At 42.0% G+C, this 13,419-nt stretch overlaps 1 protein-coding gene across 1 annotated transcript in view; it reads right to left on the bottom strand.

The window, feature by feature from the left end:
- The window catches only part of TNFSF11 (TNF superfamily member 11), a 33,430-nt gene that overhangs the window by 2,685 nt on the left and 17,326 nt on the right, over positions 1-13,419 (bottom strand). Inside the window, exons 3-4 of the mRNA XM_036831915.1 lie at positions 3,732-3,777; positions 3,553-3,651 (exon numbers count right to left, since the gene is read on the bottom strand). Of these exons, the coding sequence (XP_036687810.1) occupies positions 3,553-3,651; positions 3,732-3,777 (145 nt within the window). The remainder of the gene's footprint in view (positions 1-3,552; positions 3,652-3,731; positions 3,778-13,419) is intronic.

Genomic DNA, 13,419 nt, shown 5'->3' on the forward strand with positions numbered 1-13,419 from the left:
GGAAGGCAGGGAAGGATATGAAAGAGAGAGGAGAACACAGAAACCCTGACCGCATACCTCTCCCGTTGTTAGCTCAAGTCAAGTGGAAGGAGTGTCCTTATTTCCTTCTAAACATGCCTATATTTATCCATTCGCTGATCAATTTAGTCATTTAGTAAATATCTGAATGGTGCTTTCTGTGGGCATTCATTCTATCCACAGTTAAGAATTGCACCAAACAGTATACCCTCAAGGCACTTAGTAGTGGAGAAAAGAAGAAATGGGCACACCAAATGAAAAATATAACATTTTCATTTCTGCGGGTCACACAGCACATGGTTGAAGTTCAGTTAAAGCACCTGCCAAGTGGAAGCTGCAGAAATTAGTGGCGACCACGTGAACTCAGCCCAGTGACAGAGGGCAGGGAGGACTTAGGTCAAATGTGGACGGGTTGAGAAAAGGGAGAGGATTGTGAGCGAGGGAAACTGTTCGAGCAAAGAACGGAAGGCACACAGCACGCAGAGGAAAAGGGAGAAGAACCGTCAGTGTGAACTGGAGAGCTCATGAATAGCGATAGTGGGAGAAAAGATGAGAATAGCGCCCCCATCAGGTTGGAGGACCTCACACAGCAAGCCTGGGTTTCCATCACTAGACGACCTTCAGCCTTCCCAGCCGCCCCAGCCCCTAGGGTCACTGCTATTAGATATTAGAGAAGAAGTCTCTCCAGATATTTAGTCTGAGCTGCCCTTAAGAAAGCCATGAATCCTGACCTCACAAAATATTCCCCAATGCATTTTATTCAAGAAGCTTTGAAATACAATCAGTATAAGGCAGATTCTGATTCCTTTCTTATGTGTAAATAAGTACAAATAGGTATGAAACAGAGGCCCCGAATGAACATGCAAAATTAAAGCCATCTTCCTCTGAAGTATCCAATCCTGGCTCAAACTGGGAGATAAATGGACTCAAGGAGTCATTGGCCAAGTCAGAAGAGCAAATTCTATTTTCTTAAACAGAAGCATACACTAACTCATTTCACTCTGTCTCAAGCTCAATAACCATCAGAAAATAACCAGTTTTGCCTTCTTTTTGGCAATGATTTGATGCAAGGTGCCCGGAGGGAGAGCTATATAACTAAAACATGCTTGCTATTGCCAAATAGACTTTGGCACACAGTCTAATGCAATATTTATCATATGCCATTTAAAATGAACTGAAAAGATAAATGCAGACTACATTCACAGCACACACAGCTGATAGATCAGTATTAATTTGATTGCCTTTGCTAACATGCAAAATAGTTTTCCACTCAGAAAATTAGTGTAGTTCCACCATAAGGCACACACATACACACACACACACACACACACACACAGAAAGAGAGACAGAGAGAATTTGTTTATGAAGCAAGTATGTGGGACAGTATAGATAGTTTAGGAAAATCTAAAAATCAAAGAGTTGGTTTCTCCTTTCTATGTCTGCAGTCAGGAAAAATTCCTTTGTGGCCCATACTATATTAGTAGCTTCAAAACTGCTTATTAAAACTTGGAATTTTTTTAACTCTAAGAAGAACTTGCCTTGAATCATTTTTGTAAAACAAAAAATAGAATATATAAAATTATTTAATTAAACTTTAAATAATGACAAATTACATTCACTAAGTTCTTACTATATGCCCACTTCCATGTAAGTAATTTGCACAAGGTCACCCAGCCAGGTGGTACAGTGGGACCTCAAACCCAGGCCGTCAGACTTGAGACGCCCTGCTATTAAAACCACATTCATGGGCTTCCCTGGTGGCACAGTGGTTGAGAGTCTGCCTGCCGATGCAGGGGACACGGGTTCAAGCCCTGGTCTGGGAGGATCCCACATGCCGCGGAGCAACTAGGCCCGTGAGCCACAACTACTGAGCCTGCGCGTCTGGAGCCTGTGCTCCGCAACAAGAGAGGCCGCGATGGTGAGAGGCCCACGCACCGCGATGAAGAGTGGCCCCCGCTTGCCGCAGCTGGAGAAAGCCCTCGCACAGAAACGAGGACCCAACACAGCCAAAAATAAATAAATAAATAAATAATAATTAACAAAACAACTCACATTATTTAAAAAAAAAAAAAAACACATTCATCTACTTCTTACACAAAAAGAGGAACATAAGCGCTCTGAATTTATTTCCCTCTGACAAAGCCAAGTGGCCACAAGGTACTTATGTGATAACCTATAGTATAAAAAGCATGGACTTGGGAATCAACTAGAGTGGAATTCAACTTCTAATCCTACCACGCTGTAACCTCGATCAGATAACTTACACTAGATGGACCTTGGTTTCCCTGTTTGCAAAATCTGAATGATAATCACTACCTTGCAGGGTTGTAGTAAGGTTTAGAGATAATGAATACAGAGCAAAATGCCTGATACAAAGTGTGTGTATAAATGGTATAAGAATAATAACAATAATATTCCATTGTCACTCCATCATAATGTTCTTTGTGATTTTTCTGATGCTCACCTAACGCAATGTGAAGTAACCAGTGGGGATTATATGATGGAAATCACTGGTACGTTAGGTAGATGTAGACATAGAGCTCTGGGTTTCCTCATTTCCAAAAGATAATGAGGTCTCCAGTCTATTGAGCTAAATTCTTAGTCAGAAAAAAACGATAACTCCCTGGAGAAGGAGTATGTCTCATTTTCTAGAGGGCTATTATTGCCTCTTAAATATCACTCTGTTGAGCTCCTGCCTGGAACTCTGCAGGAGATGGCTGAGTATATGACCACCTGGAGGAATTCATGCACCTCATGGGCCAGCAAAGAGGATGTGTCAACTTTTGCTTGGAAAAATAGAGATGAGTATAACACGGGATTATCCTTCCCAGTTATGCAACCTCAACTAGCAGTGTTTTAAAATAAACTCACTCTGATGATCTGAAAATGAATATAGTGATGATGTCCATTCCGGCACGATTGAGAATCACTATTTCCGTGATGTGGATGACTAACTGAAGAATAGATGATTTTTCTTCTGGTCTAGAAGTTAAGGGCTCTCAAAATTTTGCTAACAGGCTAAGAATCGGTCTGAGTATTCAGATGGGCTGATAAATGACTCTTTTTTTAAACATCTTTATTAGAGTATAATTGCTTTACAATGTTGTGTTAGTTTCTGCTGTATAACAAAGTGAATCAGCTATTTGTATACATATATCCCCATATCCCCTCCCTTTTGTGTCTCCCTCCCACCCTCCCTATCCCACCCCTCCTATCCCACCCCTCTAGGTGGCCACAAAGCACGGAGCTGATCTCCCTGTGCGACGCAGCTGCTTCCCGCTAGCTATCTATTTTACATTTGGTAATGTATATATGTCAATGCTACTCTCTCACTTCGTCCCAGCTTACCCTTCCCCCTCCCTGTGTCCTTAAGTCCATTCTTTATGTCTGCATCTTTATTCCTGTCCTGCCCCTAGATTCATCAGAACTATTTTGTTTTAATTCCATATATATAGTGTTAGCAGACGATATTTGTTTTTCTCTTTCTGACTTACTCTTGAAATATTTTTCAGGCTGGATATAAATGGAACTTACCTGATGGGATGTCAGTGGCATTAATCGTGAGATGGGCAAAGGGCTGCGTCTCAGGCTTGTTCCTTCTGGCCAGATCTAACCATGAACCTTCCACCATGGCTGGAGATGAGAGAAGCCATGTTAGCTCAAAGAGGAGTCACCCTAGGGGTTTTCAAATATTTATACACATCCATGCTTACCTTTTTCTGCTCTGATGTGTTGTGATTTAACAACATGTTGCATTTCCTGCAATAAAAAGAATAAAGAATCTTATTTATACACTCTTTTGATAAAGCAGTTAAGAATTCAGGACTGTTGGACATACAATAAATTAATCCTCTTTCCTTCAAAATACGCCAGAAGTACATAGGCAGTAAAATTTCTTGATGTTCTAAGTAGCTATCAAGGGAAGTTCACCCCAAAGAATTATGTTGATGTGCTTAAAAATCAGACTACACACATACCATCCAATAAAATACTCTGGACAATAAGAGGAAATAAAAGACAATGTAAATTATAAAACACGGAATCACTGAACATAATTAAACATTTGTAGCAGGTACACAAATGGAGATGAAGTTAACTAGGAAAATAACAATTACCACAGAATATATGACCCTCTTAAATCTTTAGAGAGTCTCTTTTTATGTCTGTTTCATTAGTGAATTCCTGTTATAATGTTGAAGCTCAGCCCATAAGAAAGAGAAAGATGCTTGGCTCCCAGTGGTTAATTTTTTATTTTAAAAAGTCACAGTGTATTTAAATTACTACATGGAAGTCTAAGAGCTTTTAGATTACCAATCATTAACTTAAAATATTGCCACAAATAGAGGTTTAGAAGTGCAAGCCAGGGCTTCCCTGATGGCTCAGCGGTTGAGAGTCTGCCTGCCAATGCAGGAGACATGGATTCGAGCCCTGGTCTGGGAAGATCCCACATGCCGCGGAGCAACTAGGCCCGTGAGCCACAACTACTGAGCCTGCGCGTCTGGAGCCTGTGCTCCGCAACAAGAGGCCGCGATAGTGAAAAGGCCCGCGCACTGCCATGAAGAGTGGCCCCCGCTTGCCACAACTAGAGAAAGCCCTCGCACAGAAACGAAGACCCAACACAGCCATAAATAAATAAATAAATAAATAAATAAAAGAGAAGTGCAAGCCAGTAAAAGAAAGAACTCAAGTACATAAAGAACGTAGGTAATTGCATATCTCAATTTGAGCACTGACAATGAAGGGTCCAATAAGTAACTGCAGGCCCACCTGAATCAAGACCTTAGCTACCATTAAATAGTAAAGTGATGTGGATGGAACTTCAGGCTTTGACTTCACCTCAAATCCCTTCTCAATCTCCTAAAAATACTGAGGATATTAACAGCACCTTTATCATCGGTGGTTGTGAAGACTCAATGAGATCATGCATGTAGGCACTCAGCACAGGGTCTGGTAACTCCATACATCTAAATACTACTAGAAACACTCTGGAGAGATTCCTAATTTCTCTGTTATTGGGGTGACCATCCATGCTAACTACCCCACCCCCTCATGATGTTTGAAAGGTAGGCCAGATAGCTTAAGTTCTTGGAATGTCTGGAGAGAAGGGCTTTGAGATAGATGATAGTTAGATAGATAGAGGCTATAACAAAACTTCGACTGTTAACAGTTGGAAGGGTTCTAGTGGTAAAATTACATTGATTCTTCTCTCTGCCTTCAAGACCCCCAAGAGAGAAGAGAATCAATTCTATTTTTAAAGACCCTTGGAGGATAGCACAGCTGTCTTCAGTTACCTATTCTAACATCCTAAAGAAGTCATAGCATGACTGACTCTTAGAAGGAAACTTTACAGCCTCATCCAAGGCTACTTCCTGCCCTTGCCTTGACCCAGGGCACTGCCCTGCACAGCTCTGGGAGCACCTCTGCAGGAAATTCCAGGCAAATGATGGCTGGCTCTTTTGGGTTGTGCAATGCAGTGGCCAGGCTTTGTTCCTCTCCCCACTCCATCCAAGATTTATTTCTCTCCCCTGCTGACTGCCAATCTCCCAAGTCTTTTCTCATGATCTTTGGATTCCCAATGGTACCCTGATTTCTGGAATTTCCTGGTTTAGTCTTCCCTGCGTTCACAACAGAGATTTATATATGCACAATGTACCTATTATACATTGTGTATACCTTTATACATTTATATATACCCAGTGTATCTTTTACCTTTATAAATACATAATACATTACATATATAATGTATATATAGTGTATCTTTATTCATTGTATATATCTTTTCACATTTATAATGGTGATATATACACACACACAATGTTTACTATACATTTACTATACATGTATATAGCTTTATACATTTATGATACAATATATCTTTATACATTGTATATCTCTTTATATACTTATATATTTGTATATAATGTAACTTTATCTGATTATTATCTCTTAAAAGATTGGAACAAATAGGAACCTGATGACAGTAATTCAGAGATTTAAAGCTACCCCTCATTTTCCCTCTAGCCCCGATCGGCCTCACCATCAGAAGGAAGAGGGGAGAGGGAAGAAGGAAGCAAAGCAAAGTATGACATATGCCTACAAATGCCTGCTTGGTGCTTTTCTATTGAGAAAAGCACACTTATTATTGAAAAAAACAAGGTAAGATCCGTTTTGCTAGCTCAGTGGTTCTCAACCTTGAACATGCAGCACGATCTCCCAGAGGGCTTGTTGAAATACAGTTTCCGATCTGCTTGGTCTGGGGTGGGACCTGAGAATTTGCATTTCTAACAGATGAGCTGGTGTTGCTGACCTGGGGCCTCCATTTGAGAAGAGCAATCCCTCTCACATCCCAAAAGATTTCAGAGATGAGCAAATCTGAGATTTTCTTGAAGCTTGAGACCAGGCCAAAGGAGCAGCAGACAAAAGTCACTGATTAAGTGGGCAGGGAAAGTTTGTTCTCTCCTACCTGGGAATGAACTTCTCCTGCCCATTTAATCAGCAGGTGCTAGGTCAGAGCTGTCACAGAAACTTTTCATGTCAAGAAAATTCAATAACCAGTGCCATTCAGAAACACTTTCAATGTCTGCTTAAAAAAGAAAAAAAAAAGTGTGTCATGACCCAAGATGAATTAAAACTGAGCTAAAGACCCATGAGGTAATGCTGCTTTCATGTTATGTATTGTTGGGTATCCAAGAATTGCAATTCCTCTCAGAAACCCTATAGGGAAGTTTCCACATGAAAAGCAAAGTACGTGATGTGTCTATAGCCTCAGGCTACAAAAAATGTAGTCTCAATATCTGTTCTTATATCCCTACCCCACCCCAATCTTTTGAACTCAAGATCATTGTTATTTATGTGCACAGATATCAACCACGAACATAACATTCTTCTAAGACTACAGTTTTAGGGTACCCTGGCCCAACTCCAGCCAGTCTAACTCAATTAGTCTGATATTGACTTGGTAGCATTTTACAAGAATCTCCCCAGGTGATCCTAATATGCAGCAGGCGTTGAGAAGCATTATTACTAATTGAGCGTTTCCGTGAATGGTTGCTTGGTGACAGCTCTATTTAGTCCTAGATTTATTATATCCTCACGATTTATATATATTCCAAGTGTTGAAAATTAAATCATCCCTTACATTTGCAGCCAACAAAAAGCCAGCTATCTCCCCTTGTATTATCCTGTTTGATTCATGTTAGAATCAGAGGCTGGGTAACTACTACTAAGCTCACTTTTCAGAATGGAAAATCGAGGCCAAGAGAGAATAAAGATGCCCCTAATAACTCTGGGACTTGAGCCTACGCCTTCCAAGTCCTCTTCTAGAGCTATCAGCCCACCCCCCTTCACAACACGTGGTCATCAACTCTATGCCTGGAAGCTGGCAGGAAAGTATCAGGGGCCTGTGATGGGGTTCAGGACATGCTACCCCCAAATATGGTGCTTTGGCAAGTGGAATATTTTAAGCTAAAGGATTTTGGGAAATGGCAGAGGCAGGAAGGACTACCTGGCTTTGTCCTTCTCCCCTGAAGCAGGTCACAGACCCTCATGTGAGAGGTGCCTTACCACTGGGAAGAAAGGAGCATCTTTATCTCTTAAGGCGGGAGGACGCCTAGGGGAATCTGAAGGAAGAGGCCTTGCTCCGTTTCCCCCAGTTTACCACCCTTAGCTCAGACCCTATCCTGTCCTGTCCTGTCTCATTTTTCTACACCTTTCCACCCTTCATCAAACTGGGTATAAAAACCACTCAGCTTAACTATTCCTGTGGGTCTTCATTTCCTAATGAAAGCTCCTGCGTCACGTAAAACTTACATTAAATAAATTGGTATGCTTTTCTCTTATAATTTATCTCTTGTCAGTCTAATTTACAGGGCCCCTGTAAACCCCTTAGATTTACTGGTGAACCTAAGTTGGGAGAGGGAAGAAATTTTTTTTCCCTCTCTATACCTGTCAGGAAATTCTTAGAGGGTGGTCCCCTCCCTGAAGTAGAAACTCTGAAAGGAGGCCCACCTTGACCAGGGATCTGACAAAAAGGAACCTCAACATCAGGAAAGATGGACTCAGAATTCTTGGGGGGGGGCTTCAGAAAACAGCAGGCTCAGAACCTGCCAAGACTTGTTCAGAGCTTGGCTGGTGAAGCCTCCGAAGTAAGCCATGAGGGCCCTGGACATGGGGGCCTCACGTCTCCAAATGTGACTCCATCAAGGCCATTCCACAGAGCAGGGCCACTCTGTTTGGTCATTTTTCTCGAAGATCAGATACTTTGCTATGTACATACCAAGCACAGTTTTCTCTTGAATGGCCCCCTAATATTTTTAATTTTCAAAATTATAAGAAACTCTTCTAAAGGAGTACCCAAACTTCACCCCAACGGACAATTCCATTTATTTCCTAAGCTTTGAATTTACGATTATTTTCATCCACAGTAGTCCTCTTCTTTTGTCACATTAATTAGAATGTTTTAAAATTTGCAGAGTTCTTTAGTCCCAAATTTAATCATTCATACATTGCTTCTGGTTTCTTTGAATGCAGAAAGTTCTGATTCATCTATTAATAATTTGGGGAAGACACTACAAAGAACATCCTAACTCCTTTCCTCTGAACAAATTATTCAGATGAAAGAGATCTTTTAAAAAATGTTATATGTGTTTGATCTTATTTTATATCCAGCTATATTAGAAAAAAAAATTAGAAAAAAAAAAGTTAACTCTCTGGATACACATTCAATGCACTCATATGTTGTCTACACTCTCAGAATGCCCACAGCTCTGCATAAAGAAGTATAGGTAGTTCTGATACACCTCCCAGCAAACAGCCTCCAATAGAAGCCAGAAACAGTTTCCAGGGTGAGGAAGCTGGGCAGACAGCCCTCCGTGTGATCTTCTCTTGGCTGAAAGCTACTAAAGAGGACCCAATGCCCTGCTCCCCAGGAAGATCAGCGATCTACCTTCTCAGAATACAGCATGTTTAGCATCTGTCACATGCAAGGACAAAGAGAACTACCCCCTGGTTTCCAAAACCTACTCATGACCATTAGGATCACCTGTAAGTTACTAAGAAAAATCCAATGAATGAATGAACTTATTTATGGTCACACTGTAACAAGTAGGCTTTTCAGCGAATTTATGCATTTCTTAAATAAGCATAATTTGCGCCTAAATTATGAGAGCTTCATTTAACCCTTCAAAACAGGACAAAAAGGAAAACCGACCTACTGGTAGACAGCCAAAAAAATCGCTGCCAATTCAAGGATAGAAGAAATCCTCTGACATACTGCCACCTGGTGGACACTGTCTAACATTGCCAAGCCTGGGCTTCCACAGCCAGACCTCGCAGATTTGAAACTGCCGTTCGCCCCCAACTCCAAAGTCTAAAAACAAGAGAGATGCGGAAGTTTCACAACATTTGAAAATCTGCTCCTTGTGGTATCTTCCTATTTAGACTGCACTGACTCTTCATCTTTGCTGTCCGAGTACATTTGAACAGACAAGAAAACAACCGGTATGATTTTTCTTTCCTTTTTTTTTTTTTTTAAATTTCGACTTTTTATTTCACTCAAACTGTTGGGATTTCACAATTTCTCCTCCAGGAAAGAAAGTACACAAAAGATCAATATGATTGTGTAACTGTGGTCTCTAGGACTGCTTCTCTTTAACTTCTCCTGAATTCAACATCCCAGAAGTACAATTCCCAGGAGTGTGACAGGGAGACTGCTGGGACAGGCTCCCTTGATCATCTTTTAAAAATATTTTTGGATCTTTTTCCAAAAGAGGGAGGAGGGAGACATCCCAGAACTGGCTCAGTCTTGATATATCATCGCCACTTAGGAGAGATTGTACTCCGTAAGAATAAATATAAACACCTATCAGTACTTTCAACTTCTTTTGAGTAATTATGGGAATTTTGCTCCAGGTAATTTAAACATTTACAGCAAACGCTTAAGCCAGCCTTTGCAAACTCAGCTGGATAACTGCCCCAAACAAGACTTTGATAGCATACCAATTCAAGAGCGAATGTTATTAAATTGGCCTTAGTTTGTTTGACTGAAGTGGTTTTTTTTTTTTTTTTTTGGTCTTAAAAAATCATATGTATAAATAGATTTAAATTTCCACTGAGGACACTCCCAGCTGTAAAGATTCCCTGAAAAAAGGTCAAGCTCCTGGAGTCTGGCCTTATCAGACTGAAAATCCCACCTGTTCATTGTGATGTGAATTGTGTGATCCATGTGGGACCTGTCAGTCAGCACAGGAGAAGCAATTTGTCTAGCCAGATGCTTCCGGAAACCACTGGCACCAGCTCCTACCTGGGGTCTCAGGTGGCTGGCTCCGCCTGCAATCCCAATAGCAGCTGCAGGGACATCTGGCTGGTTGAACAAGGATTTAACACCCCGTTTGCCAGATATAATACAGGGTTCATACACTTGTTAACATGTGTAATGCATTCATTTTTACATCTGAATGATACCCTTCCTTTAATTCTTCTCCAACCTAGTTACAAGAATAGTGTTTTCATCAGCTGAGTTAGCACATAAATGCCACATATGGGTTGCTTCTGAAAATGAATAGCCAGTTTCCTACTCTTGCAGAGAAATCCTGCAGACTTCCACCTTGTAAATAGCTCAGAAATCCATCCTCTCCTCTCCAGCCAGAGGACCACTGCCTTCCTTCAAGCTTTCATCATTTCTCATTAGGATTACAATAATAACCTCCTACCTCCTCTCCTGATCTGCTTTCCTCCAACTGGTCCATTGCTGCTAGAGAGAGCATCAGAAAGTCCGCATGGGAGCAAGCCCCTTCTCTTCTTTTTTGAAAGGTTTTTTAAAATTCTTATTGAAATATAGTTGATTTACAATGTTGTGTTAGTTTCAGGCACACAGCAAAGTGATTCAATTATATAGATAGATGATAGATAGATATATTCTTTTTAAGATTCTTTTCCATTATAGGTTATTACAAGATATTGAATATAGTTCCCTGTGCTATATGGTAAGGCCTTGTTGGTTATCTATTTTATATATAGTAGTATGTATATTTTAATCCCAAACTCCTAATTTATCCCTCCCCCTACTTCCCCTTTGGTAACCGTAAGTTTGTTTTCTATGTCTGTGAGTCTATTTCTGTTTCGTAAATAAGTTCATTTGTAGTATGACAATACTACAAATACTACTTAGTATGACAATCTCTGGGTCCATCCATGTGCTGCAAATGGCATTATTTCATTCTTTTTTTATGGCTGAGTAATATTCCACTGTGTATATATACCACATCTCCTTTATCCATTCCTCTGTCAATGAAGTCCCTTCTCTTCTGAAAACCCTCCAGGGGCTGCCTGCAGACTTCAGGAACAAGTCTACATTCCTTACCTGGGCTTATAAGGCCCTGCACGACCAGGCTGGTTACCATTCTGGACTCTCCAGCTATTCCTCCCCTGCACCCCCAAACTCCATCACCCCTGAGGACACTCTGGACGCTCAAGCCACACAGAACTACTTAGAGTTATTTCTCTCTGCAGGTCTCCTGCCCTCCCATCCATGCAGACTTGGCGTACAACTGCTCCCCTGGAGAAATGTCTTACTGTCTTATCAATAGCTCATCTTTAATTGTAAAGATTCTTTTTCCATGGCATTCTTGGCTCACAAGGCACTGAAACAATAGCCACCAGGTGTTGTGGAGCAACTAAAAAGACAGGATTAGAATTGATGCCTTAGCTTCGCTTGCCTCCTCTCCGAAAGCTCACATGGAAATTCCAATCCACAGAACGTGGGGGAACACTTCGTATGCACCTGGATGGAGCTGGAGGCCCCCCAGCTTGTCATGAAGAGTCAATGGTGACAGTTTGAAAACACCTCAGAGCAAAGAACTTTAGGAGCAGGAGCCATTAAAGGTTCTGTCACCTAAATACATGTCATTCAGGTATAGTGGAGCCTGTGCGTCTCAGCCCAGATCCCCTGGAGCAGAGCCCTACAGGGTACCGGGTACCAGGATGCAGAGGGCAGAAGCACTGGGAAGGGGGAAGGGCAGCTCCCCCCCAATCCCCACAGGGGAGGGGGAGGGGAGGGGGAGATAGGAGGGGCCCAGGGTCCAGCAAGTGTCGGGGCAGGGGAGACAGTAGATAAGGCGTAAGCCCCCCTAATCCTGAAGGTAAGAACCATCTCGGACTTGAATTTGTAACTTTACCCTCTCATCCCTAAAATTCTTTATTTCTTACTATGAACTACTGATTTTAAAAATTCTCTCAAAGCCAAAGTCTTCTCAACAGGATTCTACCTCCCCCACCCTCATGCACCCCCCGCTGTGAATCTCCTCATCTCTTTGTCTCCTCACTGAATCAGCCACCAACCCACGACCATCTCTGGAAATTCTCAAGAAAGAGCTTTACCAAGAAAAATGCGGACCGGCCTCCTCCTTCCACCCCAAGTACAGTCAGCGAGGGCTCACTTCTCCCAGAAGAAGTCTGCTGATTGGAAAAGACATGTCTTTGCACACAGATAATGTACTCTACCCACCGAAGGGCTAAAGAATACGGTGCCCTTGTTTTCCTAAAGCAGAGTGATGCTTTCCCAGCAGGGCGATGGCTATGCTGGGAATAAAAAATTAGTTTTCATTGTTTAACCTTCATGGTTTAAATGAGGAAGTTTCGCTCTAGTTAAAGGTCCCTTCAGGTTTATATGAAGTAGCCCTATGACAGCAATATTAGTCTTCATAAAGAGCCCAATTTTAAAGTGTCTTGCACTAGGGTACTTGTTTAAAAAGTTTCATCTAAGGGCTCGGCAGGGTAACTGCAGTGGGGAATCTTGGGCTAACTGCACTATTTACCACGTCTCTGCTCTCTTTTGCCACTTGAAACGTAATTATGCCACCTCACATTGGCAGAGCTTCTGACATTCACAAAGCCCTATCTCCTCTGTAGAAGGCTTACTCTCACAGACTCTTCCCCAAAGTATTTCTGACTGCTACAAATGGAACTAAAGGGGAACAGAGGTACCAGGCCAGCCACTGTGGACCAGTGAGGCCAGGGAGGGAAGGGGCAGGATGGCCGTGAAGGTCCTCCAGACTCAAAGTCCCTATGGTGTTCATGCCCCAAAGAGGGAAGACGCTCCCTCTTGAAGAAGCAGGAAAAACACCACACTTGGGAGCGACCTCCACCCCGTGATGAGAATCTTCCAGGCACTGGCAAGGTGGCTAGCTTCCTACAATATTAAACAACCAGCCACCTGATGACACCACGAGCAGGGATGAGCACAGATCACTCACGTATTCGTTAAAAGTGTTCTTTAAACATTAACTGAGCGCCTACTCATTGTACCTGTCATTGGCTAGAGAAACCAAACATCACATAGTCTCTGTCCTTGGAAAGCTCACATCTGGGTGAGTCAGACCCGCACCCGGCTCCTGGGGTCAATGT

The sequence above is a fragment of the Balaenoptera musculus genome, chromosome 18, assembly GCF_009873245.2.
Source record: "Balaenoptera musculus isolate JJ_BM4_2016_0621 chromosome 18, mBalMus1.pri.v3, whole genome shotgun sequence".
Taxonomy (NCBI): Eukaryota; Metazoa; Chordata; class Mammalia; order Artiodactyla; family Balaenopteridae; genus Balaenoptera; species Balaenoptera musculus.